This window comes from Hyaena hyaena, unplaced genomic scaffold, assembly GCF_003009895.1.
Source record: "Hyaena hyaena isolate Hyena2069 unplaced genomic scaffold, ASM300989v1 scaffold_21, whole genome shotgun sequence".
Taxonomy (NCBI): Eukaryota; Metazoa; Chordata; class Mammalia; order Carnivora; family Hyaenidae; genus Hyaena; species Hyaena hyaena.
This window is the reverse complement of record NW_024080653.1, coordinates 4,125,694-4,150,271: the sequence shown is the minus strand read 5'-3', so window position 1 is coordinate 4,150,271 and position 24,578 is coordinate 4,125,694. Positions and strand designations below refer to the sequence as shown.

The 24,578-nt window shown below is 60.5% G+C and overlaps 1 protein-coding gene across 2 annotated transcripts in view; it reads left to right on the top strand.

Moving 5' to 3' along the window:
- Positions 1–17,993, top strand: part of TBC1D16 (TBC1 domain family member 16) — a 72,233-nt gene extending 54,240 nt beyond the window's left edge. Inside the window, exons 4-12 of one of the 2 annotated variants that reach the window (XM_039226352.1) lie at positions 6,463–6,624; positions 7,648–7,795; positions 8,661–8,825; positions 9,299–9,447; positions 9,913–10,047; positions 10,670–10,856; positions 12,715–12,894; positions 15,262–15,408; positions 16,270–17,993. In XM_039226352.1, coding sequence (XP_039082283.1) covers positions 6,463–6,624; positions 7,648–7,795; positions 8,661–8,825; positions 9,299–9,447; positions 9,913–10,047; positions 10,670–10,856; positions 12,715–12,894; positions 15,262–15,408; positions 16,270–16,518 — 1,522 coding nt within the window. In that variant the 3' untranslated portion in view covers positions 16,519–17,993. Of the gene's footprint in view, positions 1–6,462; positions 6,625–7,647; positions 7,796–8,657; positions 8,826–9,298; positions 9,448–9,912; positions 10,048–10,669; positions 10,857–12,714; positions 12,895–15,261; positions 15,409–16,269 lie in introns of both variants that reach the window. The other variant, XM_039226351.1, reaches the window with a different exon arrangement.
- Positions 17,994–24,578: the final 6,585 nt, after the last annotated feature.

The following is a 24,578-nucleotide window of genomic DNA, read 5'->3' as shown; positions in this document are numbered from 1 at the left end:
TTCTCTAGTGAACTGTTTTTTCTTGTCCTTTTGTCATTTTTCTGTTGGGCATTCTCTTGTTTTGGTTTGTTTTGGTTTACATACATTTTTATGTATTACAGATATGATTCCTTGTCATATATATATATATATATATATATATATATATATCCCAGTTTGTCCTCTCACTTCTCATTTTGTTTTGTCTTGTTTTAACAGATGTTACTTTTTAGAGCAGTTTTAGGTTCATTTAAAAAGTCGAGAGGAAGACAGAGAGATTTTCCATATACCTCTTGCTCTGACCCATGCCTTTTCTCCATCATTATCAGCATCCCACACCAGGGGGTACGTTTGTTCCTGGTGAACCTTTATTAACACATTATTATCGCCCCAAGACCATAGTTTACATTAGAGCTCACTCGTGGTGTTGTACATCCAACGGGTTTTAATAATGCATAATGACATATATCTAACTTTATAGCATCATACAGAGTACAGTTGACCCTTGAACAACATGAGGGTGAGGGGTGCTTACCCCTCACACACTCAAAATCCACATGTAACTTTTGAGTCTCCAAAGACCTTATTACTAATAGCCTACTGATGATCGGAAGCCTTACCAACATGATAAAGAGTTGACTAACATGTACTTTGGATGTTATATGTAGTATATACTGTATTCCTACAAGAAAGTAAGCTAGAGAAGAGTAAATGTGATTAAGAAAATCATAAGAAACCAGCAACAGCACTGCTAGGAATTTACCCGAGGGATACGGAAGTGCTGATGCCTAGGGGCACATTTGACCAATGTTCATAGCAGCACTGGGGCGCCTGGGTGGCTCAGTTGGTTGAGCGTCTGACTTCGGCTCAGGTCATGATCTCACGCTTCGTGGGTTCAAGCCCCGTGTCAGGCTCTGTGCTGACTGCCAGCTCAGAGCCTGGAGCCTGTTTTGGATTCTGTATCTCCCTCTCTCTCTGACCCTCCCTGCTCACACTGTCTCTCTCTCTCTCTCTCAGAAATAAATAAAATATTAAAAATTTTTTAAAAATAGCCAAATCATGGAAAGAACCTAAATGTCCATCAACTGACAAATGGATCAAGAAGATGTGGTTTATATACACAATGGAATACTAGTTGGCAATGAGAAAGAATGAAATCTGGCCATTTGTAGCAACGTGGATGGAACTCGAGGGTGTTATGCTGAGTGAAATAAGTCAGGCAGACAAGGACAGATACCATATGTTTTTACTCACAAGTGGAACATGAGAAACTTAACAGAAGACCATGGGGGAGAGGAAGTGTAAAAAATAGTTAAGGAGAGGGAGGGAGGCAAACCACAGAGACTCTTAAATATTGAGTACAAACTGAGGGTTGATGGGGGTGGAGGAGTGGGGAAAATGGGTGATGGGCATGGCGGAGGGCACTTGTTGGGGTGAGCACTGAGTGTTGTATAGAAACCAACTTGACAATAAACTGTATTAAAAGATAAAGAAAGAAAAAAAGAAAAGAAAAAGAAAATCATAAGAATGGCCCATGGGTGACTCAGTTGAGTAAGCGGTTACTTTTGATTAAGCATCCAACTTTTGATTTCAGCTCTGGTCATGACCTTACAGTTCATGACTGCGAGCCCTGCGTCGCTCTCTGTGCTGACAGCGTGGAGCCTGCTTGGGATACTCTCTCTCCCTTTCTCTCTGCCTCGCCCCTGCTAGCGCTCTCTCAAAATAAATAAACTTCAAAATTTAAAAAAAATCATAAGGAAGAGAAAATGTACTTACAGGACCACACCGTATTTATGGGGAAAAATCCATACGATGTTCAAACCCATGTTACTCAAGGGTCGTGTGAGTTTCACGGCCCTAAAAGTCGCCTGTGCTCTGCCTGTTGATCATTCTCCCTGCCCCAACCCCTCACAACCACAGATCCTTCAACCGTGGCCATAGTGTTGCCTTTTCCAGAATGTCATATAGTTGACATCACACAGTCTGTAGCATTTCCAGACAGGCTGCTTTCACTTAGTCATGTGCATTTAAGGTTCCTCTGTGTCTTTTCACAGCTTGATAGCTCATTTCTTTTTAGTGCTGAATAATATTCCCTTGTCTGTTTGGACCGAAGTTTGTTTATTCATTCCCTTCTGAAGGACATCATGGTTGCTTCCAAGTTTTGGAAATTATGAGGGGCCACCAGAGGGTGGCCTTGTTTCCATCCCCCTTCCACGCACTCCCCAGCGTGGCTGCACTCACGCCATGGAAAGCAGATCCAAGATGGAGACTCATGCTGGCAGAGTTACGGGTGTGGCTGGAAGCACTTCCACGGGTGTGGAAGGAGCCCCAGACAGAGGGCCGCCCCCCCCACCTTCCCAGGCAGCTCGCCTCCAGGCACAGGGCTGCTCCCACCCTTTCGCGGCTCCTCAGGGCACATTATTTGCATTTACTAACTGATGGATCCCTTAACTCCAGACACTGCGCTTGGGACCCACTACTGGGGTTCCCAGGGTGCAAACTTGAGCAGAGTTGATGGGCGCCGTAGGTCTCCATGGCGTAGGCCCATGATAGCAGATGACTGATGGTCACCTCAGCCACCTAGCATGACCTCTGTCACCCCATCAAGACTGGCTGCCACGGGGTGACAACCATATCTTGGTGGCTCCTGCTTCGCCAGCTCCCAGCACAGTCCTGGCATGAACACGAGGTCCCTTAACACTCATGCCTGTGGGACGCCTGGGATGGGTGTAATTTTGGAGGATTTCTCTTCCCTGCTCACACTTTTTCTGAAAAGAGGCCCCTCCTCTATGTACTGGTTAGCTGTCACCGTGTAACGAATGACTCCAGAACTTAGCAACTTGAAAACATCCCCCTTGTATTTCACAGTCCTGTCTGTGGGATGCTCGGTCGGTTGAATGTCTGACTTTGGTCTGGGTTCAGGTCATGATCTATCTCACAGTTTGTTGGATCGAGTCCTGCGTCGGGCTCTATGCAGACATCATGGAACCTTCTTGGGATTATCCCCCCACCCCCACCCCAGCTCTCTGCCCCGCCCTGATTGCTCTCTCTTTCTCTCTCTCTTTCTCTTTCAAAATAAATAAATAAACATTAAAAAAAAGAAAAAGAAAAACCATTCTCATGCCTAGGATGAACATGTAAGATGTCCGCAAACTTCGAAGCCGTGAGAAAAACAATGGTGAGGAAGTGAGATGTGGGGAAAATTGAAATGGGCCCGGTTTTTACTTTTTATTTCTGTACACATGCAGGGAAGCTCGGTTCCAAGAATATTCCAATATGCTCTGTGTAATTTCGGTCGCTCATACAATTATTATGTGTGGTGCACTGAAATTAAATGGATGGTTTATTTAGGCAGTCACCTCCCCAAATACTACGAGTTAAAAATGTGTGATAGAAAGAGCCAGAAGACACCAAGCAGCATCATCTCTCGGTTTGTGCTACTCTCTGAGGATCACCAACAGGCAGAGACAGAAAGGAGAGAGGGCAAAGCCAGTGTAGTCGCCACTGAACACGGCACACGGGCTCTGCTCCCCGCCCTCCCCCCTCCCCCCCCCCGCGACCTGGGCCACGTCAGGTCACTGGAGATTATTCTCCGCCGCAGCTCCTGTGGAGGGTCCTCCCTGACTCCCGGTGCGAGTCCGGCCCACTGGCCAGTTGCTTGGACCAGCAGGGTGCAGCGTGAGCAACTCTGGAGAGTCCAGATCCCGCCTGAGCTCAGGAAGCAATGCCTCCTTGCTCTCACTGCCACGTAAGGAAGCACCACAAGGGGACAGAAACCCGGCTGAGGCAGCAGCGGAGCCCCCAGACTGTGGGGACAGAGGCCATGCCGGGCCCCCCATCCCATCCCCCCAGCTGGCTACCGCTGCCTGAGCACCCAGCCAGGACTGTGAAGTAAAAGGGGGATGTTTTCAAGTTGCTAAGTTCTGGAGTCATTCGTTACACGGTGACAGCTAACCAGTACATAGAGGAGGGGCCTCTTTTCAGAAAAAGTGTGAGCAGGGAAGAGAAATCCTCCAAAATTACTGAGTTTTGGTTCTTGTCAAAGAGGCATTGGGACCAGATTTTAACATTTTTAAAATATCCAAACTTATCTATTTATCTATCTATCATATATAGAAGGAAACAGTGCGGGGGGGGGAGGGGAGGGGCAGAGAGAGAGGGAGAGAGAGAATCCCAAGCAAGCTCCGCACTGTCAGCAAGGATCTCCACATGGGGCTCAAACCCACGAACAGCGAGACCATGACCTGAACCCAAATCAAGAGTTGGACGCTCAACAACTCGAGCCACCCCTAAAATATCCAGACTTCTAAATCTGGTCTTGCTTTTCTTCATCCTGAGCTTTCTGAGTCGGCCGAAACGATAGGTTGATAGAACCCCAGTGGTGGGTCCCAAGCGCAGTGTCTGGAGTTAAGGGATCCATCTGTTAGTAAATGCAAATAACGTGCCCTGAGGAGCCGCGAAAGGGTGGGAGCAGCCCTGTGCCCGGAGGCGAGCTGCCCTGGAAGGTGGGGGGGGCCCTCTGTCTGAGGCTCCTTCCACACCTGTGGAAGTGCTCCCAGCCACACCCGTGACTCTGCCAGTGTCTCCACCCTGGATCTGCTTTCTGGAAGCCTTGGCCTGCCCCATGGCGTGAGCAGACCACAGCCGCCCTGGGGAGCCCCGTGCGGGTTTTGCACGGTGCTGCCGTGTGTGTGGAGTGGTGGTGGGGGAGGGGCTGGAAATGATGCCACCCTTTGGTGGCCCCCCCCTGCAGCCAGTTTTGGAGGCAAGCCCGGGATGGACTGGCCAGCCCAACAACCTGTGAACCTATGGAGCCCGTGGTCTCCCAGCCTCGGGGGCGCACTGTTCAGTAAGCAGATTATGAGATGCTGGCGGGGGGCGGGGGGGGGAGGGCGTGATGAGGGGCTGTCTGCAGACCCGCGACTTGCCTTGTGTTGCAAAGAATGATCGCCCGGCGCAGCCTGGTCAGGGTCCCCTCTGGAAGGCAGCGACACCCTCAGCCTTTCTGGGTTTGCCACGTGACCACAGAGGCTCAGCTCCCTTCCCATCCCTTCCCATCCCTTCTCTACCTCCCTTCCCATCCAGCTACTGATTTTCCTCTGAGTCTGTCCCCTGGGAGTGGCCACGTGCCCCCCAGAAAGGGCAGGACCTGGCTCATCAACCCAACGTCCTTACACAGGGCAGGCAGAACACCCGCTGCACCCTGCACACCGGGCCGACTGATGTTCTAGAAGGAAAGGTGCTAAAGGGCCAGTCTTTTCTCTGTAAGGCTGTTCCAGGTTCTGGGGGTTGTCCTGGCCCAGGGTGGCCCCGTGGAGAGAGCTGGTGCCTTTTTGAGGAAGAGGCGCCTCAGGATTAAGTGCCTCTGACACTTTCATGCTCTGGGCTGAACCTGGGAAGCTGAAGCCTCTGCTGCCGTATCTCTGTAGGAGGCTGGGGTGGGAGGCCCAGAACAGATGCTCGCTTCGACTCTGGTTACATTTTCCTGCGCATTTGCTCGATATTACCGTTAAATCTCAAGAGATGGCCCTTAACCTGTGGTGCGGCTGAATCAGTGTAAGAAAATCCTTTGCAACTGGGGTTTTAAACAAATTCATGAACTTAAAAAAACAAACAGAATAAATGCGGCCGTGTTGCTGTTGAGGACCCAGCCCACAGAGCCTAGGTTCAAAAACCAGCTCCAGCCCCTGCCAGCTGTGTGACCTTGGGCAAACCACTTAACCTCTCTCGGCCTCAGCCCCCCTTCTGTACAAGGCGGGTGATGGCGCCGCTCATTTCAAAGGATTATTGTGAGGATTATATGTGACAAATGCCCATAGGAGTGGTTAATACGGGGCCAGGCCATACGGAGGGTTTACTAACTGGGCAGTATTTGCATTATTACTCACGTTTCCTTACTGAACCATAAACAGAATCAGGGTTTTGTGTTGTGTTTTGTTTTTTTCTTTTCAGGAAAATAGTGAGCCAGTATAGACTCAGACAGAAGCCCCGCCCTGTCTAAAATGATCACGAGGCAGTTTCTCTGGGAGAACTTGAGGGCCAGGGTGCCCAGCACCGGACCCTCTGCAGCCCTTGATCCTGGGCAAAGCCCCGTGATTATCTTCACTTTCCAAATGTAGAAACAAAGGCTCAAAGAGGCCTTGGTGACCCGCCCAAGGTCATGCTCAGTGAGGGCTTGGGGGGTGGCGGGGCATCGGTCATCAAGGCACCTCACTGCCTCCGATCACGTGGGATGCAGTTTGATCAAAAAACGCCGTCCTTCCACATGAAATGTAACTGGGCGTGACTGTAATGGGACTCATTCATTCATTCCTTCATTCGTTCGTTTGTTCATGGGTGTCTGCCACCCGTGCGGCTCGCTGGGTCCTGTCTGTGTGCGCGCTTGAGCTGGCCTGTGTGCGAATGTTGCCCCCACGCCCCCGCCCTGTCCCCGGGCTGCACGGACAGAGAGCCGCGTGGCCAGCACGTGACCTGCTCCGCCAGCTCCCCCTGCGGCCCCGACGCCCAGCTGCGCTTCCCCGAAGGCGAGGGCCTGCTGGCGACGCCCCGCTGGGATGAGCCCCAGAGGAACTGCGCCCTGGAGCAGATCTGCGGCGTGTTTCGCGTGGACCTGGGCCACATGCGCTCCCTCCGGCTCTTCTTCAGGTGAGAGCCCCTCCCGGCCGCTTCCTGCGGGGGGGGGGGGCACCAGCGGGCGGGGGCTTCGGGTCCAGCTGTGGGCAGCGGTACCCCGCTAGGGCTGCCCCCCGGAACCGGGCCCGGGCAGCTCCCAGACTCTTCCATGTGCCCTCAGGGTGGCGGTAGCCCCGCTGTGGCAGCCAGACCGGGCTGCACTGAGAGGGGGCTGCTCCCCTCCCCCCCAGGAGGCTTCGCAGCTGGGCCTGTGTGCAGGCCGGGCATGGCTCTCCGCAGGAGGCACCCCGTTTTCATGGGGGCGGACCCTCCCTGTTAGCATCCGGTCTAGCGGCCACATCAAATCTCTGCTGAAAGGCAGGGGGGCCCCGCACGTCGGCCCAGCACGTTGACATGAAGCACACGTGTCACTGGAGGGTCCCAGACCCAGAGCCACAGTCTAGCCTTTCAGCGAAGAGCAGCCAGGGTTGGGCTGAAGGCCCTGTTGGGTGTGTAGTGAGTTCTCCTGGAGGATTCTCGCAGGGTGCCCTCCAGGCCATCCCACCTGGGCTCCAAATCCGATTCCACCTAAGGGCATCTGCACCCTGGTCTCTGGGGGGGCGGGGCACAAGGGTGGGCACCAGAGGGGGAGTGCCGGAGAGAGGAGGGCACAAGGGGGGGACACCAGAGGGGAGGGGACACCAGAGAGGAGGGGCCATAGGGGGGCACTCAAGGGGGGCCCTAGAGAGGAGGGGGCACCCGGGGGGGGCACCACTCAGGCTGGGGATCCAAGGCGGCTCAGGCAGCCTCCAGGGAGCGAGGACAGTCCTACTTCCCGGCCTCCCCAGGGGGGCGCTGGTTTGCCTTCTTCAGCCAAGGGGGGCGATGGCTTGTGTGCGGGTGTAACTCTGTCCCCCTGTGGCCAGCAGCCAAACTCCACGGGGCCTTCCTGTTTCCTGCCCGGGGGTCAGCAATAGGGGCCTCTGATTCTGCTTGGAAATAAAACCCGGTGTTTACATATTCACCGCTCCCCCCCGCCCCCCCGCGGCCGCTCAGCGACGAGGCCTGCACCAGCGGCCAGCTGGTCATCGCCAGCCAGGAGAGCCAGTACAAGGTGTTCCACTTCCACCGCGGCGGCCTGGACAAGCTGGGCGACGTGCTCCAGCAGTGGAAGTTCTGCACCGAGACGCACCTCAAGGACCAGGTAGCCCAGAGGCCTGCCAGAGGGGCCCCGCGGGGAGTCACGGGCTGCCGAGCCCCCTCCCCGCCCCGCCCCTCCCCTCCCCTCCCCTCCGACGAGGGGCCCGGGCGCTGGGCGGCTGATAGAGCAGCGACTTTGAATTTGAAGCCTGTGCCCAGGGCTTCTTGTAAAGTCAGTGCTGTGCACTTGAAAAATCATGTTTTGACAGGGCTTCCTGCCATATTTTGCTCCATCTACATACAAATGTAATAAGAGCTCTTTAATTATCTGTTCAAGATACTGTATGTGCTTATTAGAAAGGGGCTGACTTTAAGATTCCCTCCCTTCCCACAGAGCCTCCTGCCGGCTTCCCTTACGACACTAGCCCGGCTTTCTTTTCCCCCCACATTGAACAACCTTTGATTTTTGAATTAAATGTCAGCTGCAGTTTTGCCCCGGATTCGTGACTGCCCGTGGAGACAACCTGACAGGCGGGCTCCCTGCTCGGAACAGCGGCCCCTTTGTCTGTGGCCAATCACATGTAATTTATTGCAGGCCCTCCCGGCAGAGGGAAGTTGGGCCGAACGAGGCATTAATTCCGTTTTTGCGGCCGGGGTCGCGCAGAGAGTGGGGGCGGTGGCGAGGGGGCCGCGGGCCGGGGACCCCAGGCGACAGGCCCGCCGCCGGCCTGGGGGGCGGGGGGTGGGTGGAAATCGATGTTAAGATAAAGGTATTTTCATTTTAATTGCGGCTAATTACACTTGCCATTTAGGGCTCGGAGAGCGCGGGCTCCCGGGAGCGAGGGGGGCTTTTGCGACCTGGGGAGGGAGGGCGGGCCGGCTTCAACCGCGAGGTGCTCATCGCCCCGAGCTGTCGCCCCGGCCAGCAGGTCGCCGACGAAAAGACGTGCATGCAGTTCTCTATCCGCCGGCCCAAGCTGCCCTCGACAGAGACGCACCCCGAGGAGAGCATGTACAAGAGGCTGGATGTGACGGCCTGGCTGCGCCACCTGAACGAGCTGGGCCAGGTGGAGGAGGAGTACAAGCTTCGCAAGGTGAGCGGGCCTGCGGGGAGGGCGGGGGTGGGGCGGGGTGGCCGCCCCCCGGGGGCCGTCCCCTCGCGCGAGCGGCTGTGTGAACACGCCGATAGAGCAATCAAAGGCGCTGCGCTGAAAAGGACGCCTCCGGAGCGGGTTTGGGGGACCCCGCGCCAGCCTGTATAGAAGAGCTCGCGGTGAAATGCGCCGCTTCCAAAACCGGGATTAGGCCGCGACGTGAGAACGACACGTTCATCGGAGCGCCACACCAGGGTGGGCATTGACATTGAAATGAGCCTGGTTGTATCCTGTATGGGAATGGAGGGCCTCCACTTTCCCCTCCAAACATGTGCAAATTGCAGCGATCTGAATCAAGGCATCAACTGTCAAGAAGGCGCCGCAGAGCCACCCCAACACAAATCTCCGGGGATTTGGGGGTGCTTTGAGCAGCCCTGGTCGGGCCCCTCCCCAACTCTCGCCGCTTCCTGCAGGCCATTTTCTTCGGCGGCATTGATGTGTCAATCCGGGGGGAGGTCTGGCCCTTCCTGCTGCGGTATTACAGCCACGAGTCGACGTCGCAGGAGAGGGAGGCGCTGCGGGCGCAGAAGCGGAAGGAATACGCCGAGATCCAGCAGAGGAGGTGAGGGCCGCCCGCCCACCCCGCCCCGGCCGCCCAGGGGCACGTCCGCTGAGAAGGCAATTTGAGGTGCAATCCCGCATTGATAATACGTTCTGTGACCCAGACTTTCTTTGGAAAATGGGTCCCAGGCACGGAGTGATGGGCTGGGGATAAGTGCCGTCATTATCCCCAGCGCAGCTCTTTAGCTCTGTGTCAAGGTTTTAGAGTTCTTTTTCAACAGACTTAACTAGGCACTGACATCCCGCCGTGAGTGCCGGGTGGCAGTGGGGGTGGGGGGCGCCGGAGCCGGCTGCCGAGGCCTCTCTGGGCCGGGCTGACCCTGGGCTGTGCTGGGGACCCGTGGAAAGCCTCGGATACGCGCCCAGCCCCCACCCCGACCCCGGGAGTGGGGGTTGGGGGGCGGGCCCTGCCTGGAGTGTAGGCGCGGCTCGCTGAGCCCCGGGCGGGTGCCCTGCTCCGTGCCAGGCTCTCCATGACCCCTGAGGAGCACAGAGCGTTCTGGCGCAACGTGCAGTTCACCGTGGACAAGGATGTGGTTCGGACGGATCGAAGCAACCAGTTCTTCCGGGGGGAGGACAATCCGAACGTGGAGAGCATGAGGTACGCGCCACTGCCCCTCCCCACTTCGCTTCCTCATCCGCCACTCTGAGGGAGTCACCTTACCCACTCGTCTGTCTGTCCGGGAAGTCAAGGAACAGCAGCAGCAGCATCTGCTCGGTGGGGGGGCTTTCTCCCAGGCTCTACAATCAGCACCCCGGAGGCAGAGGATCATTAGCTAGTGTAGCCTACCACTGCGTCCTGTGGCCCCTCCCCAGGGTACCAGCAAGGCCTCCCACCACCTCCCTCCTCCGGGCATCCACCAAGCCTGGAGGCTCCTCCCCCGGTGGCCCTCCAGCACATAACGCCACGCAGAGCCCAAGGCTGGCATCTTTGACATTATGCTGCCGCCTGGCAAAATAACTGCACAACATTAGCAGCCCATAAAAATGTCCCCGCCAGCCCACCCTGTGTCACAGGCAGGCACCAGGAGGAACATGAGACCCACGTGCTCCCTTCCCTGCCCTGGGGGTCCGGCCTATGGGCCGCTCCTAGGCTCTGAAGACAGTCCCCAAAGCTGCCCTCTTTGCCCCGCGATCGAGGTGGAGGGGGGATCCCTGCACCCTGGGCGCCCCGCCACCAAGGGCGTGGCAAGGGCGCTGACTCCTCGGCCCTGTGTCGCCAGGAGAATCCTGCTGAACTACGCGGTCTACAACCCAGCCATCGGCTACTCCCAGGGCATGTCAGACCTGGTGGCGCCCATCCTGGCCGAGGTCCTGGACGAGTCAGACACCTTCTGGTGCTTCGTGGGCCTGATGCAGAACACCATCTTCGTCAGCTCTCCGCGGGACGAGGACATGGAGAAACAGCTGGTGAGGCTGGGGGCCCCCGTGGCCACCGAGGGCACGCCGCCTCCTGCGGGGTCGCCGTGGCCGCGTGGCCTGTGGCTGCTGCGGGTCAACAGGAGGCAGAAGAGCCAGGGTGGACACTGTCTGCGGCGCCTCTGGGAAAGGGCCGGCTCCCGGGGAGGAACACATGCTATTCCTTAGTCCCCGGATGCTGGCTGCCATCCCCCCCCCGCAGGCTGGGCTGGGCGGACGGGCCCCTCCCCGGGTGGCCTCCCCGCTCCCCGTGGAGTGAGGAAGGGGAGGCCTGTCACACCTGGCCCTGTGCTTTCCACAATGGGTCCTCAGGCGCATGGGGGCTGCTCCCTGGACGGGTCCGACGCCGTCAGGACGCCTGAGCAGGCAGGCATGGGAGGCTCCTGAAGCCACCCAGAGGCCCCCTGGGCAGTCGCCACACCCCATCTGGGGCAGCAGGCCTACCCTGCAGCCCCCAGCCAGCTCGCCCCCTCTTCCTGGCCCCCCCACCCTGCACAGCCCGGGCAGCTGTGGATGTTGGGGCGGGGAACAGACAAAGCTGTGAGGCGGGGCCGGGAGCACTCAGCAGCACCCGTGTGTTCCGGTCACTTCCGAGAGCCGGGTGGGGGGGCGCTTGGATGTGGTTTTGGCTCCCACGTCCCAGAGACCGCTCCGGTCTGGAGGCGGACAAAGACGGAAGAGAGGCAGGCGGGTCCGGCCGTCTCTGCGGCACGCGGGGTCTGCCCACACGCGGCTGCGCACAGGTTCGAGCGCTGGTACTATGCGGCGCTGTGGGACCCGACCTGCCCCGTGCAACGAGGGAAGAGCTGAGTGGAGCGCCTCGAATGCCAGGACCAAGGACCAACTGAATGGGAGCAGGGCAAAGCCGGGGATCCACAGACGGGTGGGGGGGCGGTGCCAGGATCCGGGAGGTATGGCTGGGAGGGTGCGGGGTGCCTGGGTAGGGGGGTGGGGATGTCCGACTGGGAGGCGTAGGCCACGTTTTCGGTCTTGACCCTGTGGCGGGCCAGAGGGTGCAGAGACTGGCCAGTCGGAAGCAGCGCCTACAAGGGCCAGGACCACCCCACTTGAGCGGGATGATGGGCTGCGGGTATGGGAGGGGCCCGTGAGTCACCGAGCCCTGCCCCCGACCCCCCCACCCCCGCCGCCCTCTCTCTGCATCGACTCTGTGATGTCAGGTTTCCACGGCACCTGGGGAGACAATTATGGGGTCTGACACGATGCGCCCCAGACGGGCTCATGCAGCACATGGCCCTGTGACTCATTATCTGCCGGAGATGGATTTTCTAACGGCACTGAAGTCAGCCTCCATCTCGTCCCACGTCACTGGGTGGTGACCTTAAACACAGGAATCGAGTGCCCTGGGCTTCAGAAACGCCCCCTCCCTGCTCTAAGTCAGCTCTGGAAGATGAAGGATCTTGGCGATGGGGGGGGTGCGGGGCGGTCCATGCATGATCCGCTTGCCTTCCCGGGGCGGCGGGGGGGGGGGGGGGGGGGGGGGGGGGGGGGGGGGGGGGGGGGGAGGCGGGGAGTGTCAGAAATAGCCCCCTGTGGTGGCCGCAGCCCCAGGCGGGAGCCTCCCATCCACCCCCAGGCAGCGAGCTCTGCCCCGCCCTGGGCTGGGCCTCCAGTAATGGTCTGAAATTGAGGATAAAGGAGCCAAGACAGGTGCAAATCCGATTCCAGCAGCAGATTAAAGTAAGCAGGGGCAGACACATGCCGCCCACGGAGACCTGGCGCTAGGCATGCGTGCCTCTTGGGTGCAGGGCGGGGGGCTGAGGAAGGGCCCCAGGGGAGTGGGCGCCTCGCACGGAGCCTGAGGCCTCTCCGGTCCTGGCCTCGCCCCCAGCTCTACCTGCGGGAGCTGCTGCGGCTGACACACCTGCGCTTCTACCGGCACCTGGTCTCGCTGGGCGAGGACGGCCTGCAGATGCTCTTCTGCCACCGCTGGCTCCTGCTGTGTTTCAAGCGCGAGTTTCCTGAGGCTGAGGCCCTGCGGATCTGGGAGGCCTGCTGGGCCCACTACCAGGTGAGCCAGGGCAGGCCGCTGGGCGCCGGTCCCCACCCACACCCTGCGAGGAGGTGCACCTGCTCTAGGGTCCCCTCCCCTGCAGCCCCGGCCCGCGTGACCCACACACCAGCCCTGCACTGGGCGCCGGCCGGCTGGTCCCGTGGGCCTGGCTCAGACCTGCGGCTCGCCTCCGTGACTTAAATAGGTGTGAATTGCCCGCTGACTGTGCTCATTACCACATTCTGGGGCCGAGCTCCCTGCTGCCACAGCCACTCAGTGTGAAGGACGTTGTCACCGGGGTGAGCAGGCCCCCTGCAGCCCAGGACGCCCGTGGCCCACCTGCCGGGGCCCGCCCCCGCCCGGTCCTCCTTCCTCACTCAGGATGGCTCAGGGGAAGAGCCCGAGACCCCGCGTCCCCATCAGCCCCTCCGGAGAGCCCAGGCCACACCATCCCCGTGCAGATTTCCACTTTGCGTCTGCTGTTAGCAGCACCCCTTCCGCAAAGCCCCCGAGAGCGTGTGGACCTGTCACATGGCTTTAACGCCCAAATTAGCAACAAGCCGGCGACGTTAAAGGATGGGCAAGTCTCTTTGAATCCATCAGCCTTTAAAAACAAATTGTGTTGATGCTTCGGGAGGCGGCCAGGACCCCTTCTGCAGGAGCCGGCTCTGTTCTCGCCGGCAGCTCCATCACACAAGCCTTGCAGGTGGGTGGGAGCCCGCAGCGGCCTGTGGACACCTGCGCCAGTGCACCCAGCCTTGCCGACGTTGCCGGAGGCACGTGGGGGGGGGGGGACAGCTAGTCCAAAGACACACAGTAGGTGCCCATCCGCGCCCTCCGCCCGTCTCGCCCCCGGCCCGGGTCTGACTCTGCGGCCTGCCTGGAGCCGCGTGCTTGGCGGGTAGGCTCAGGGTGAACCGTCTGCATTCATCAACGGAATCACTGGCGTAGATGGTCCGAGACACTGGATCACGTATTTTTTGTAAACCGTGTCTGCTTTGCAAGGCTTCGTACATTTCCCAGCGGACCTGCTGCCCTCCTGACATCACGTTTCGGCTGACATCACAAGTGAACTATGAGCGTTGCCCGATGGCCAGAGCCGCGTCGCCTGCTGATGGTCATCGCTGCGCTCTATCTCCGTTGGCCCGGCCCCTTGATGACATTAGTGGCCCAGAGGTGGGGAAGTGGCCCCATCATGGTAGTGGGAGTAAGGCCACTTCGTCAAGAGTGAGCGCCATGGTGGGGGGAGGCTCTTTTGAAGTGACCGCTGAGACAGAAGGGCTCTATTCTACACATTTACTACTAGCGTGGGGCAAAGGGGCTGCCCCAGGCCTCATCTTGCGAATGAACTGGGTTCTGTCCTGCTGCCCAGCCCTAGTTAGGTCACGCCTCACCTCTTCCTCCCGACCTTTCTCTCTCAGAGGAGCTGGACACCCCCCTCCTGGAACTCCGCTGTCTCCCACCCCAGCGGGAGTTCAAATAGCTGCAGAAGGAAAGTTCTGAGACAAAGCAAGTCTATTCCGGATTCGTTCAAAGGAAGGGGCCAGGCAGCCTGGGGGACGGTCTGCCCGGAGCAGGCCGGGCGCAAGGCATTTGCTGACTGTTACCTCTGCCGGAATTGTGGGCTCCGCCCGGCCGTCTAGCTGTTCCGTCCGGCTGGCTGGTCGACGTCGGGAGACTAAACACGGGCTTCCTGGTGCTCCTTCCTCTTCCTCTGCCCTTGGGAACGAGGTGGAGTCAAAGGCAGCATGCTCTCAAGGCATCCGGCGGCAGGAGAACACACAGAATGCCCCCCAGCCAAGTGCACGCCCGCCGAGTGCCGGCTTCCGGCCGCGTGCCTGGCGCTGCTGGGCAGTGGTGTGAGGGGGGCAGCAGGCGCATTGTAGCACTCCGTGGTGGCCGTCAGGAAGCTGCCTTGCTCCTCTCTGTTAGAATCTTCTCGATTTCTTAGCAACAAACCTAGGGGTCATCTCTGGGGCAAGACTTGGGGGGTTCAGCCTCGAGGCAGGGAGACACTGACCGGAGGGTGGCTGCCAGAACATTCTCGCTGGCGTGTCCCACGGCCCCAGTGGCATGTATTGTGACCCAGCCTTCTGCACGCACCTTTATGAACAGACCAGAATGGGCACAGGCCAGCCTTCAGACGAAGCCGTTCTTTGCCTCCCGGGTCGGAGGGCGTCCAGAGAGCTGCATCCGTTCCCTTGTCCTCTCACTGCAGCCCTCGGGTGTGGGTGCTGACGCTGGCCCGTGTGCAGGTGGGGAAACTGAGGACAAAAGAAGCTTGCGGCTTGCCCAGGGCCTCGTGAACCCAGACAGCCTCACCCACACCTCTGCACTCAGCCTCCACCCGGGGCCTTATCTGAACCCGACTCTCCCCCCACCCAGACGGATTACTTCCACCTTTTCATCTGCGTGGCCATCGTAGCCATTTACGGGGATGACGTCATTGAGCAGCAGCTGGCCACCGACCAGATGCTCCTGCACTTTGGAAACCTGGCCATGCACATGAACGGGGAGCTGGTTCTCAGGAAGGTGAGTGCTGCCCCCCACGTGGCCCCGCCCAGCACGCTTGCGAAGCCCCGCCCACACGCCAAACCCCGAGCCTCACTCAGCCCCCTGGAAGGCAGCCCTAGACTCCACGCAAAGGCCCCGCCCCCGCCTCGGCGAAGGCCCCGCCCCCACGCGCAGAGCCCCTCCCACGCACAAGCCCCACCCTCCCTTGGATCCAGGCCCTAACCCCACACGCTCCTGGCTCCGGAGGGGGGCGTCCCAGGGGCTCTCCCCGCCAAGGCTCCACCCACACGCCAACCGGGAGCTGCACTCAGCCCCCTGGAACGCAGGCCCCGCCCCCACGCCTTCCCTGGGCCCGCCCAAGGCCCCGCCCCCGAACGAAGGCCCCGCCCCGCCTCGGCTAAGGCCCCGCCCCCACGCGCAGGAGGTGGCGGCTCCCTGCCAAGGCGGGGCTGCGCGGGGCCGGCCCAGGCTCAGGCCCGGATACGGGAGCCTGCCCCCCACCGCGTGCACTGAACACAGTACCGGGGCCCCTCACTCACGGACTCCTGGCCCAGAGCCAGGAAGGCAGAGAGGCGCTTTGGGAGGGGCCGGAACGAAGCGGGAGACGGAGAGCTTTGCCACCCCCGTTCCCAGGCCCCTGTAGCGGTCCTCGGGGGCAGCGAGGGGGACCCGGGTCAGCGCTGCCCACCGCAGCGGGAACAGGCCCTGCAGAGGCTGCCCTGGGGAGCGCGGGGCGGACGGGGCTCCGGGGCCCCACGGTCGGGCGCTGAGCCACAGGGGTCGCCCTGCCCCGCTCCTGCCGCCCCTTCAGACCAGGGCCCCCCAGAGCCTCCGTTGCGCAGGCTGCCGCCCCGCCCACTGCGTGCCCTCTCTCCGCAGGCGCGGAGTCTGCTGCACCAGTTCCGCCTGCTGGCCCGCATCCCCTGCAGCCTCCACGACCTGTGCAGGACGTGCGGCAGCGGCATGTGGGACAGCGGCTACATACCCGCGGTGGAGTGCACCGGCCACCACCCCGGCTGGGAGAGCTGCCCCTACGGGGGCACGGCGGAGACCCCTTCGCCCCGGCCCCCCAGAGAAGGCAAGAAGGGCGCCAAGGTGCCTCGGGAAGGCTTCGGTTTCCGCAGGTAGCTCGTGCTCCCTGCGCGCCGCCGAGGCCCGGGCATGCGGGAGGGGCAGGGATGGGCATGGAGGGGACAGTAGACAAATGAGGAAAAAGAGACTTGCGGCAACAGGAAGAGAACCTTTCCGTATTCGCGACGTAAGTAGAGCCCCGGAGTGACAGAAGTTACGACCCGCCAGCTGCCCAGAGAGGAGTCAGCTCCGGAAGCGGTGGCGCCAGAATGGACGCTGTCAGCTGCCGATGCCCGCCTCGGGGGCTCCCCCAGCCCCAGCGGTGACCCCGGCAGCGCCAGGCGGTGAGAAAGGACCAGAAGGCCCGCTCCCCCGGCAGCACAGGGAACGCAGAACAGAATGGGGTCCCGTCCAGCCCTGAGACAGCTCTGCAAGCTGGACACACGTCGTCATCAGGCCCCATTTTCCGAGCGGGCCGGTCTCACTTTCCACAGCTTCAGAGCTACTATGAAGATGTCTACAAACAAAACAAAACAAAACCTGGTGGTTTCAGGATAGAGAGGGGTAGGCACAGTGGAGGGTCTGAGAAGCTGGGGGCTTTTCAGTGTCTGTTTAGACGTTTTATGCTCCTGGTATCAGCCCGAGCCTCGAGGTGTTGGACTCCCCTCCCGTGGTGGAGGGGGCTCTACGGGAGCATCTTTGACATTGTTGAAGGTCCCCGTCACCAAACACAGCGACCAGCCGGGGGCCATGTGTGCAGGCAGGATCGACAGTCTCTGAAGGAAGTGGTAGTGCGTTAAATGACCATCCAAGACAAAGGCACCGGAAAGAACTAGAAAGGCTCCCACGTCCCCGCAGGCCCTGCACAGCGTGAACGTGGGCCTCCTGTAAGCTTCGCGGGTGGTTGGGGGCAGCAGTGACCGCAGCAATGTAGCCGGCGCTCAGGACACGGTTGCCCCTTCCGGGACCTAGCGGTGGACAGGGGAGGGTGTGGGAGAGTCCCCAGCCAGCCAAAAAGCATCCGGCCATTTGCACGGGAAGGCTGCCTCTTGAGCCGTTGGAGTCGTGGAGGTGTGAATCCGTCCCCGAATCCTCCTGCACGTCCTTGAAGGGGTCATCGTGGAGACACTGAGGCTTCCTCCCGCTCTCGGCCTGCTCCCTGGGGAGCAAACTCCGCTGCTGGTGCCATGTGAAAAAGACGTGTATCCACAGGAAAGGAAGTTACCGGCCCCCTCCCTCGAAGCTTCTCGGTCCCCCATGAGCCCAGAGCCTCCCGCAGGCAAGGTGGCCAAGACTGGCATCTCCGAGTTCCCAGTGCTGTTGTCCCCAGAGCCTTCTGGGGAGACTCTCCTGGAGCCCCCACAGTCCCCAGATCCTGGGGTGCTGGCTATTTCAGCCCAGCAGCAGGGTGCAGGCTGGGTGGGGGTGGGCCTCTGGGAAGAGGGAGTTGCCTTTCTGTGTTGGCCCCCAGTCTGCTTTGAAAAAAGCTTCAGCTAAGCAGGCGCCATACCGGTTCTGCCATAGAAACCACATCCACATGAACTGGTGTATCAGTTATCCATTGCTGCAGCGGTGCTGTGTAACAAATGAGCCCCAACCCCGGCAGTCTCACACACAGCCTGAGGGTCTGCGGTTTAGGCTGGGCACTTCTGGTCTTGGCTGGGTGTGCTTGGGGAGGTTACATCCCGGTGGGGTGCTCACATGTGGACAGGTCACACCTGGCACTGCGCCGTGTCTCTCACATCCCCCACCGCCCCCTGCGAGCTAGCCCCGGTCAGGGCAAAAGTGCAGAAGCAGAAGTGCACGGGCACCTTCCCAAACCTTGGGGGAGGCCACACCTGCTGTCATCCCGTTGCCAGAGCAAGTCACACAGCCGGACCCTCCCCTTTAGTAAGAGGAGCCACGCAGGGACAGCCAGGGGCTGGGAATTCAGAGGGTGAGAAACCGGACAGTCTGCCACCGCCTCCAGGAAGTCTTGGTCCACATAACCCTGTGTGGGAGCCCTCCCATCAGGGGCATGGCTTCCCCTGTAAAGGCAGGAGGTGCCCGAGGGGACAGAGGGTGCTCCTGGGCTCACCTGTCTAGCAAAGTAGCATCTGTGCATTTTACTGAGATACTTTGTGCCTTTGGGCTGCTGTGTATGTAGGGGTGGGGAGGGGGTGCCAGGTGATCCCTTCACTTTGGAGGGTCCTGGGTGCAAACAGTCCTGCCGAATCTCCCCGCTCCGACAGCTCCCATGACCCCTTACAAGTGCCGCCCACCCTCACCCCTCACACCGCCCCCGCCTCACACCCCTGTACGCCGAGCAGGCCCCCAGTGAGACCTTCGCCTCTCAGAGCAGCCAGAGTCTCGGAAGCGGGAGACCTGGATGTGTGGAGGAAAGGCTTTCTGGAAGGTGGGGAAGGCCCGCCTTGCAGGGCTCCCTTAATCTGGATGCAATTAGAGGAAACCAGCCAAAAACCCTGCGGCAGCTGTTGCCCCGGGATTATTCCCAGCCAGCAAAAGGCATTAGGTTGATAATTCCGTCATTAGACTTCTAGCCTTCCCACCTCCGATTCGTGCAAATATGGGATAATCAGCCCGGCACGGCCGTCCTCCGTGATGCTGCTTATTTAACCCATTTTTTTAAATGACACTTAATGTTATTGGCTGGTGTGCGTGTGTGCGCATACTTAATTTCCCCACCGCTGATGCCTGTGCTGACGCCACACGCTGTCGGGGCCCCTGGGAAGAGACGGAGCCTTTGATGCGCATGTGCTGGCATGGAAGGCACTGACGGGCAAAGCAGGGGCTCGCCGGCCCCGGGGAGGGTGGCTCTCCCGGGGGAGAGGGGAAGACAGGGCCTGGGAAGACAGGGGGATGCCAGCCCCGGAGCGGGTGGGGGGGGTGCAGGCTGGTGCGATTGGAGCCTGGTTAAGTGCAGAGAACAGTGTTCTGTTCCAGAAGGCTCCAACCCAAGTCCCAGCCGGGAAGACTGGACTCACAGGTTATGGGAATTGGCGTCCCAGTGTGGGAGGGACAGGGTGGGGGCCCAGACCACCTCCTCGGGGGAGGGGGCTCTGCGATCCAGAAGGGGCAGCCCGGCTCCCTCGGCAGCCTCCGTCTGGGTGCCATCAGCAGCAGCACCTGGTCCTGATCGGCCGCATGTCAGGCAGTGTGGAGGTTTCCAAATCCTGGACCCCAAGCGTGTGTCCCTTTGATCTCTCAAAGCCCCGTGTGCAGTGAGCAGCCAGACGGGATGAAGCTTCTGGTCCCAAAACGGGCACTTCTCCCAGGCTAAGTGGCCGCGGCTGGCAGGGGGCGGGGGATGGGGTGCTCTGTGGTTTCCCCCTCGGTTTCTGTGAGGTCCCTCTTAGCTCTCCTAGCCCTTCCTTGTTTGGCAGAAGTCGCTTGGAGTGTGACTGTCCTCAAGGTGATGGGAGTCTGCTCATGGCACAGCCTCACCCCTGCGTCTGGCCTCCCCTCCCCCATAGGGAGGCTGGAGGGTGTCAGGGACCCCTGGGTTCACCCGGCAGAGAGAAGGAAGCCTATTCCAGTCTGCGTGCCCTGAATGGGAGGAAGGGAAAGGCATTCCCCCAGGAAGACCCACACTCATGCAGGGGTGTGGACTGGGCCAGGGGAGGTGGCCTACGGCCCAGGGAGGGGCCCCTCAAGCTGGACTTGCCACATCCCCAGAGCCTCGAGGGAGCCACACAGCCCAGGGTCCCATCAGCCCTGTGTGTCTAAGCCAGGTATCCCTTGGAGTGAAAACATTGTGTCTGGACGTTCCTGGCTCAAAGGGAATTGCCAGCTCATTTCCTCCAAAGTTGTGAAGCCTGAGGCCAGGGCTCCCCATAGGGGTTGAGCAGTGTTGCCTCTCTGAGCCTCAGTTTCCCCATCTGTAGAATGGGAATGATGGTACCCACCCAACCTGCCTCACCGCTGGCCGTGGGGCCCCTTCGTGTAAAAGCTGTCCTAAGGGTGATCTGCCAAGCCCCAGGGGCCCTCACCCGCCACTCAGGGAAGAGACCGCTGACCCTGGCCTTCAGCAGCCTCGCCTGAGAGCCATAGCGCATCCCCGCTCCACAGCTCTCCCTGCTTCGGGAGTCCGTGAACCTGTTCCCTCTCACATCCCCACCTTGCTGTGTGTGTGCCCAGCCGGTGGGAAACCTTTCTGTGCCTCTTCTGTAAAACACCCCATGCGCCCCCACTCCTGCCACCAAGAACAGTCAGCAGGACCCGTAGCCTCAGCAGCCCTGCGAGATGCCTGTCTACGTGGATGTGCAAGGCTCTGGCAGGGATGTGTGCTGGACACCAGGTCTCACCCGCACCCCGGGAACCCCCCGCCCCGCCCCGTGCTGGGACTCTGGTCTCCCAGGTCAGTGCTGTGGGACCAGGGGACGGCCATCCCCCGGCCTCCAGGGAGCGGGGCAGAGGTACGCGCAGCCCGCGGGCATCTGGCCCTCCAGACACATGGCGCTGACTTTCTAGGTGGGGAGATAACATTTCAGACGCGACGAGGGATCAGCCCACCCGGCCGGCGTCTTCTCTCCAGCATCTCGTTGGCGGGCGGGGTCTGCTGTTGAAGGGAAAAGAAATGTCCGTCCTTTTCAACAGATAACCATTGCGAGCACTTCTTTCTCTGTGTTTTGTTTTGTCTTGTTTTGTAAATACAGTCACCTGCCAGGCAGGCCCTGCCCCAGGCCCTGGCTGGTCACCGTGACCCCTGGTCGCAGTGGCCTCCCAGCAGTGCCGCTGGCTCTCACCGATTCCCCGGCGAAGTAAATAAAATCATATTGACGGCACACCTACGCTGGAGGCGCCTCGGGAAGGTCCGCTGGGCTGTCAGGCCGACTCGTGGCTGGATCCGGCGCTGGGCAAAGAGGGCCTCCCCGGAAGGGCGAGGGAGGCCTGCGGACGCTTCTGGGCAATTCTGAGATGGGGGAGGGGAGGGGAGGGGACGAATGGAGGGGGGCGGGGGCAGGAGGGCCAGGAGCAAAGGTGGTTCCCACGTCCACCTTGGAGGGGTCGGTGGGAGCTGGTGAGAGGCCGGGGAAGGCCTGGGGGCCCCCACAACCGGGTCCCTGAGACGGGCCCCAGCGCCTCAAAGCGCACAGGGGGCTTTACTGAGACTCAGCGGCCGCGGTTCCGACTTCAGGGAAAGCTGGAGTCTTGCATCGAAGAACTTTTTAAAGGAGGCAAAGAAGGTGAATTTGACCTTGTTGTGGGGGGCCGGGGGTGGGGCGTGGGGGCAGGGAGTTGAAAGGAGAATTCAGGCATCAGCCTCTCCCACCTCCAGCCCTGTCCTCGGAGCCCCACGGGGGCGAGGCCCCGGGCCCCCGGGGGTGCTGGGGAGGCTGGGAGGTGGGGGTGTGCTCCTGGCGCTCCTGGAGCAGGCAGTTGGGTGAGGGGCGCCCAGCCCTAAGAGCAGAGCCTTTGAACTTCAAGCTGGTTTTCCACAGTTTTGTGTCTCTGCCTGTAAGGGGCGGAGGGAGGGCAGGGGTAGAGCTCTCCCGAACGTCTACACGGCTGGGGCTTCTCGTGTGTGCGGGGTCCGCCTCACCCTCTGCTACCCAGCCTTGGCTGAGACGTCCAGCAGCCTCCTCAGCCCTTCTCTGCCTGCCGGGGTGGGGGTGCCCCTGCCTGAGGCTGGCTGCACAGGGGCCACCGGCCCAGGGAGCGGGGCAGAGGTGGTGGCGCGCGTGGCTGGCGGCTCCACTTAGAGAAACCTTTGTGCTCCCCTGAGACACGGGGAGGCCAAACCCAGCCCGGGAGCTGACGCACCAGTGACGGCCAAGTGCAGGTGGAGCCGGGAGCCCCGGGGCGGCTCGTCCTCAGGAAGGGGGGGGGGGGTCCTGCCCCTGCAGCTCAGCCCTGCCTGGGGATGAGGCCCACTGGGAGCTCCCGCCGTGGGCCGAGGACTGGCCCCACCCAGAAGGGCCTTCCGATGCGGGGCGGCTGCCGGCTCCCTGGGTCCGGGCCAACCGGGATGCGCACAGCACGGGAAGATGTTTGCCGTCGCTCTGCTCCCGTCCCCCCCCCCCCAAGTGACACAGGGACGTGCCGCCGGCTGGGCCAGATGCCTCAGGGGCGGCCCCGGAAAGGCCCAGCCCTCTGCTTTCCTGCGGTCCTGAGGACCCTGCCTGGGAGCGAGTGGCCCGTCTGCTGCCGTGTGGACAGGCCGTCCGCGCCCCTCAGTGTTTCTACCTCTGCTGGTGACGGAGGGCGTGATGCTCCTGGGGGCCTTGCTCACCTCAAAGCGAGGGAGCATGCTGTGGGGAGGCCCCGTGGACCTGCCCCGGGGCCCCAACCAGAGGCCGACAGGCCCCTGGGCTTCTGGGACAGGCACGCATTTACCCCGCCAGGCCCCTCAGATGTGCACACGCTGAGTCTGAGCGGCCTCCCTGCCCCCGCCCCGCCCCCCTCCACGGGTGTGACTCCAGAGCCTCGGGTGAGCAAGCAAGTCCCTTTCCTCCATCAGGTGGGATCCCACCAGGAGCCCCCGGGACCCAGTTCAAGTTCAGTTACTGGTGTCTGTCCTTCCCTGTCCACCCACCCACCCACCTAAAGACGTTCGGAGAGCAGGGATGGGGGGGGCCCGGTGCCGCCTATGCAGGCGCTTCCTGCTCCTGGCCCTTCGCTGCCACTGACTTGCCCTGTGTCCAAGCCTGGGAGGCCTGGCTCTGTCCTGTGGCCGCGGCCCCCGAGCCGGCACACCTGCGTCTCTGTCCCCATCCTGTCCCAGGGAGGGGAAGCCTCCAGACCAATGTCCCCTCCACTCCACACACACGGAGCGCCCCCCAGCAGCCCTATGCTCCCCCTCACCTCTGGGAGCACCGGCCTTCAGGACGGACCTCCCCCCGCCCCCAGGCCGGCCACAGGCCCTTCCCACCGCCCAGCATAAATCTCCTGGCGATGAAGGGGCCGCAGGCTTGTGGAGAAAAGGGCAGGGAGAACAGAGCACAGTTGTCCTTCCGCGTCATCGACCGCGCAAGTGACCTCGCTATTGAAGGGCGTGCGTGTGAGCCTCGCCTGTGGGCACAGGTCCCCCAGCCTGTCCACCTTCTCACAGCCATCTGGGGGGGCCCAGGCCTGCCTGGGCAGGTTCATGCCCTCTGCAGACCCGAGGACACCCCTCCCCGCATTAGTCTCGGGGGCCACACCCAGGTTTGGCACCAGGACAGCCCACTCCTCATCCGCTCCCTCCTCTCCCTGTCACAGGAGACAGCCCAGATCTCTGGGCTCCTGGGGCGTGTACTGTAATGTAGACAGAGTGGCTTGAAAATAGGCCACTCAGTCTCCGTGTATGATAATACATCTGCCTTGATAGGTCAGATGCCACCCGGCTCTTCCATCAGCGATCTGACACTGAACAAAAGAGGGCAGTTTATATGTTGAATCGTTGGAGAGCATGCCTTAATGATTTTCTAAGCCGATATTTGGATGCTGGGTTTAGGATGCTGCAACAGAGGTAAAGAGCCATGGCTGGGCACAGCAGCCCCTCAGGGGGCAGAAGCAGGTTCCAACCCCCTCCCCCCAATAACGAGAGACACATGCAATGCAACAAAATGGGAAGCCTTCGCCAAGGACCAGCCATGAAGCTTACTGATAAAGTTCATGGATAGCTAGCTGTGACTAAGCACAATAAAAAAGACACTGAGGGTCCTAGTGGCTACAAGTTAAGGATGAGTGAGCCGTGGTCTGGCAGTTTTAAATCTAACAGCAGGGGCGCCTGAGTGGCTCAGTCAGTTAAGCGTCTGACTCTTGGTTTCTGCTCAGGTCGTGATCTCGTGGTTCGTGGGTTCGAGCCCCGAGTCAGGCTCTGTGCTGACAGCGTGGAGCCTGCTTGGGCTCCTTTCTGTCTCTCTGTCTCTGTCTCTCTTTTTCCCTCTCTCTCAAAATAAATAAACTTAGGGAAAAAAGATAATTAAAATCGAACAGTAAACCACAGCACAGCACTGGACAAGGGCCAGTAAATCCTGGGGCGGGAGAGCAGAGCTCTGGACGGGGCTCACTGGAGAACGGTGGTCAGTGTCCCGACACCAGCTACACGGTGACAGGGAGAAAATCCCGGAGGGAGGGGTACCCTACGTGACCTCTCAGAAGGGCGAAGGAGAGGGCCCTGTTCGAAGCAAAGA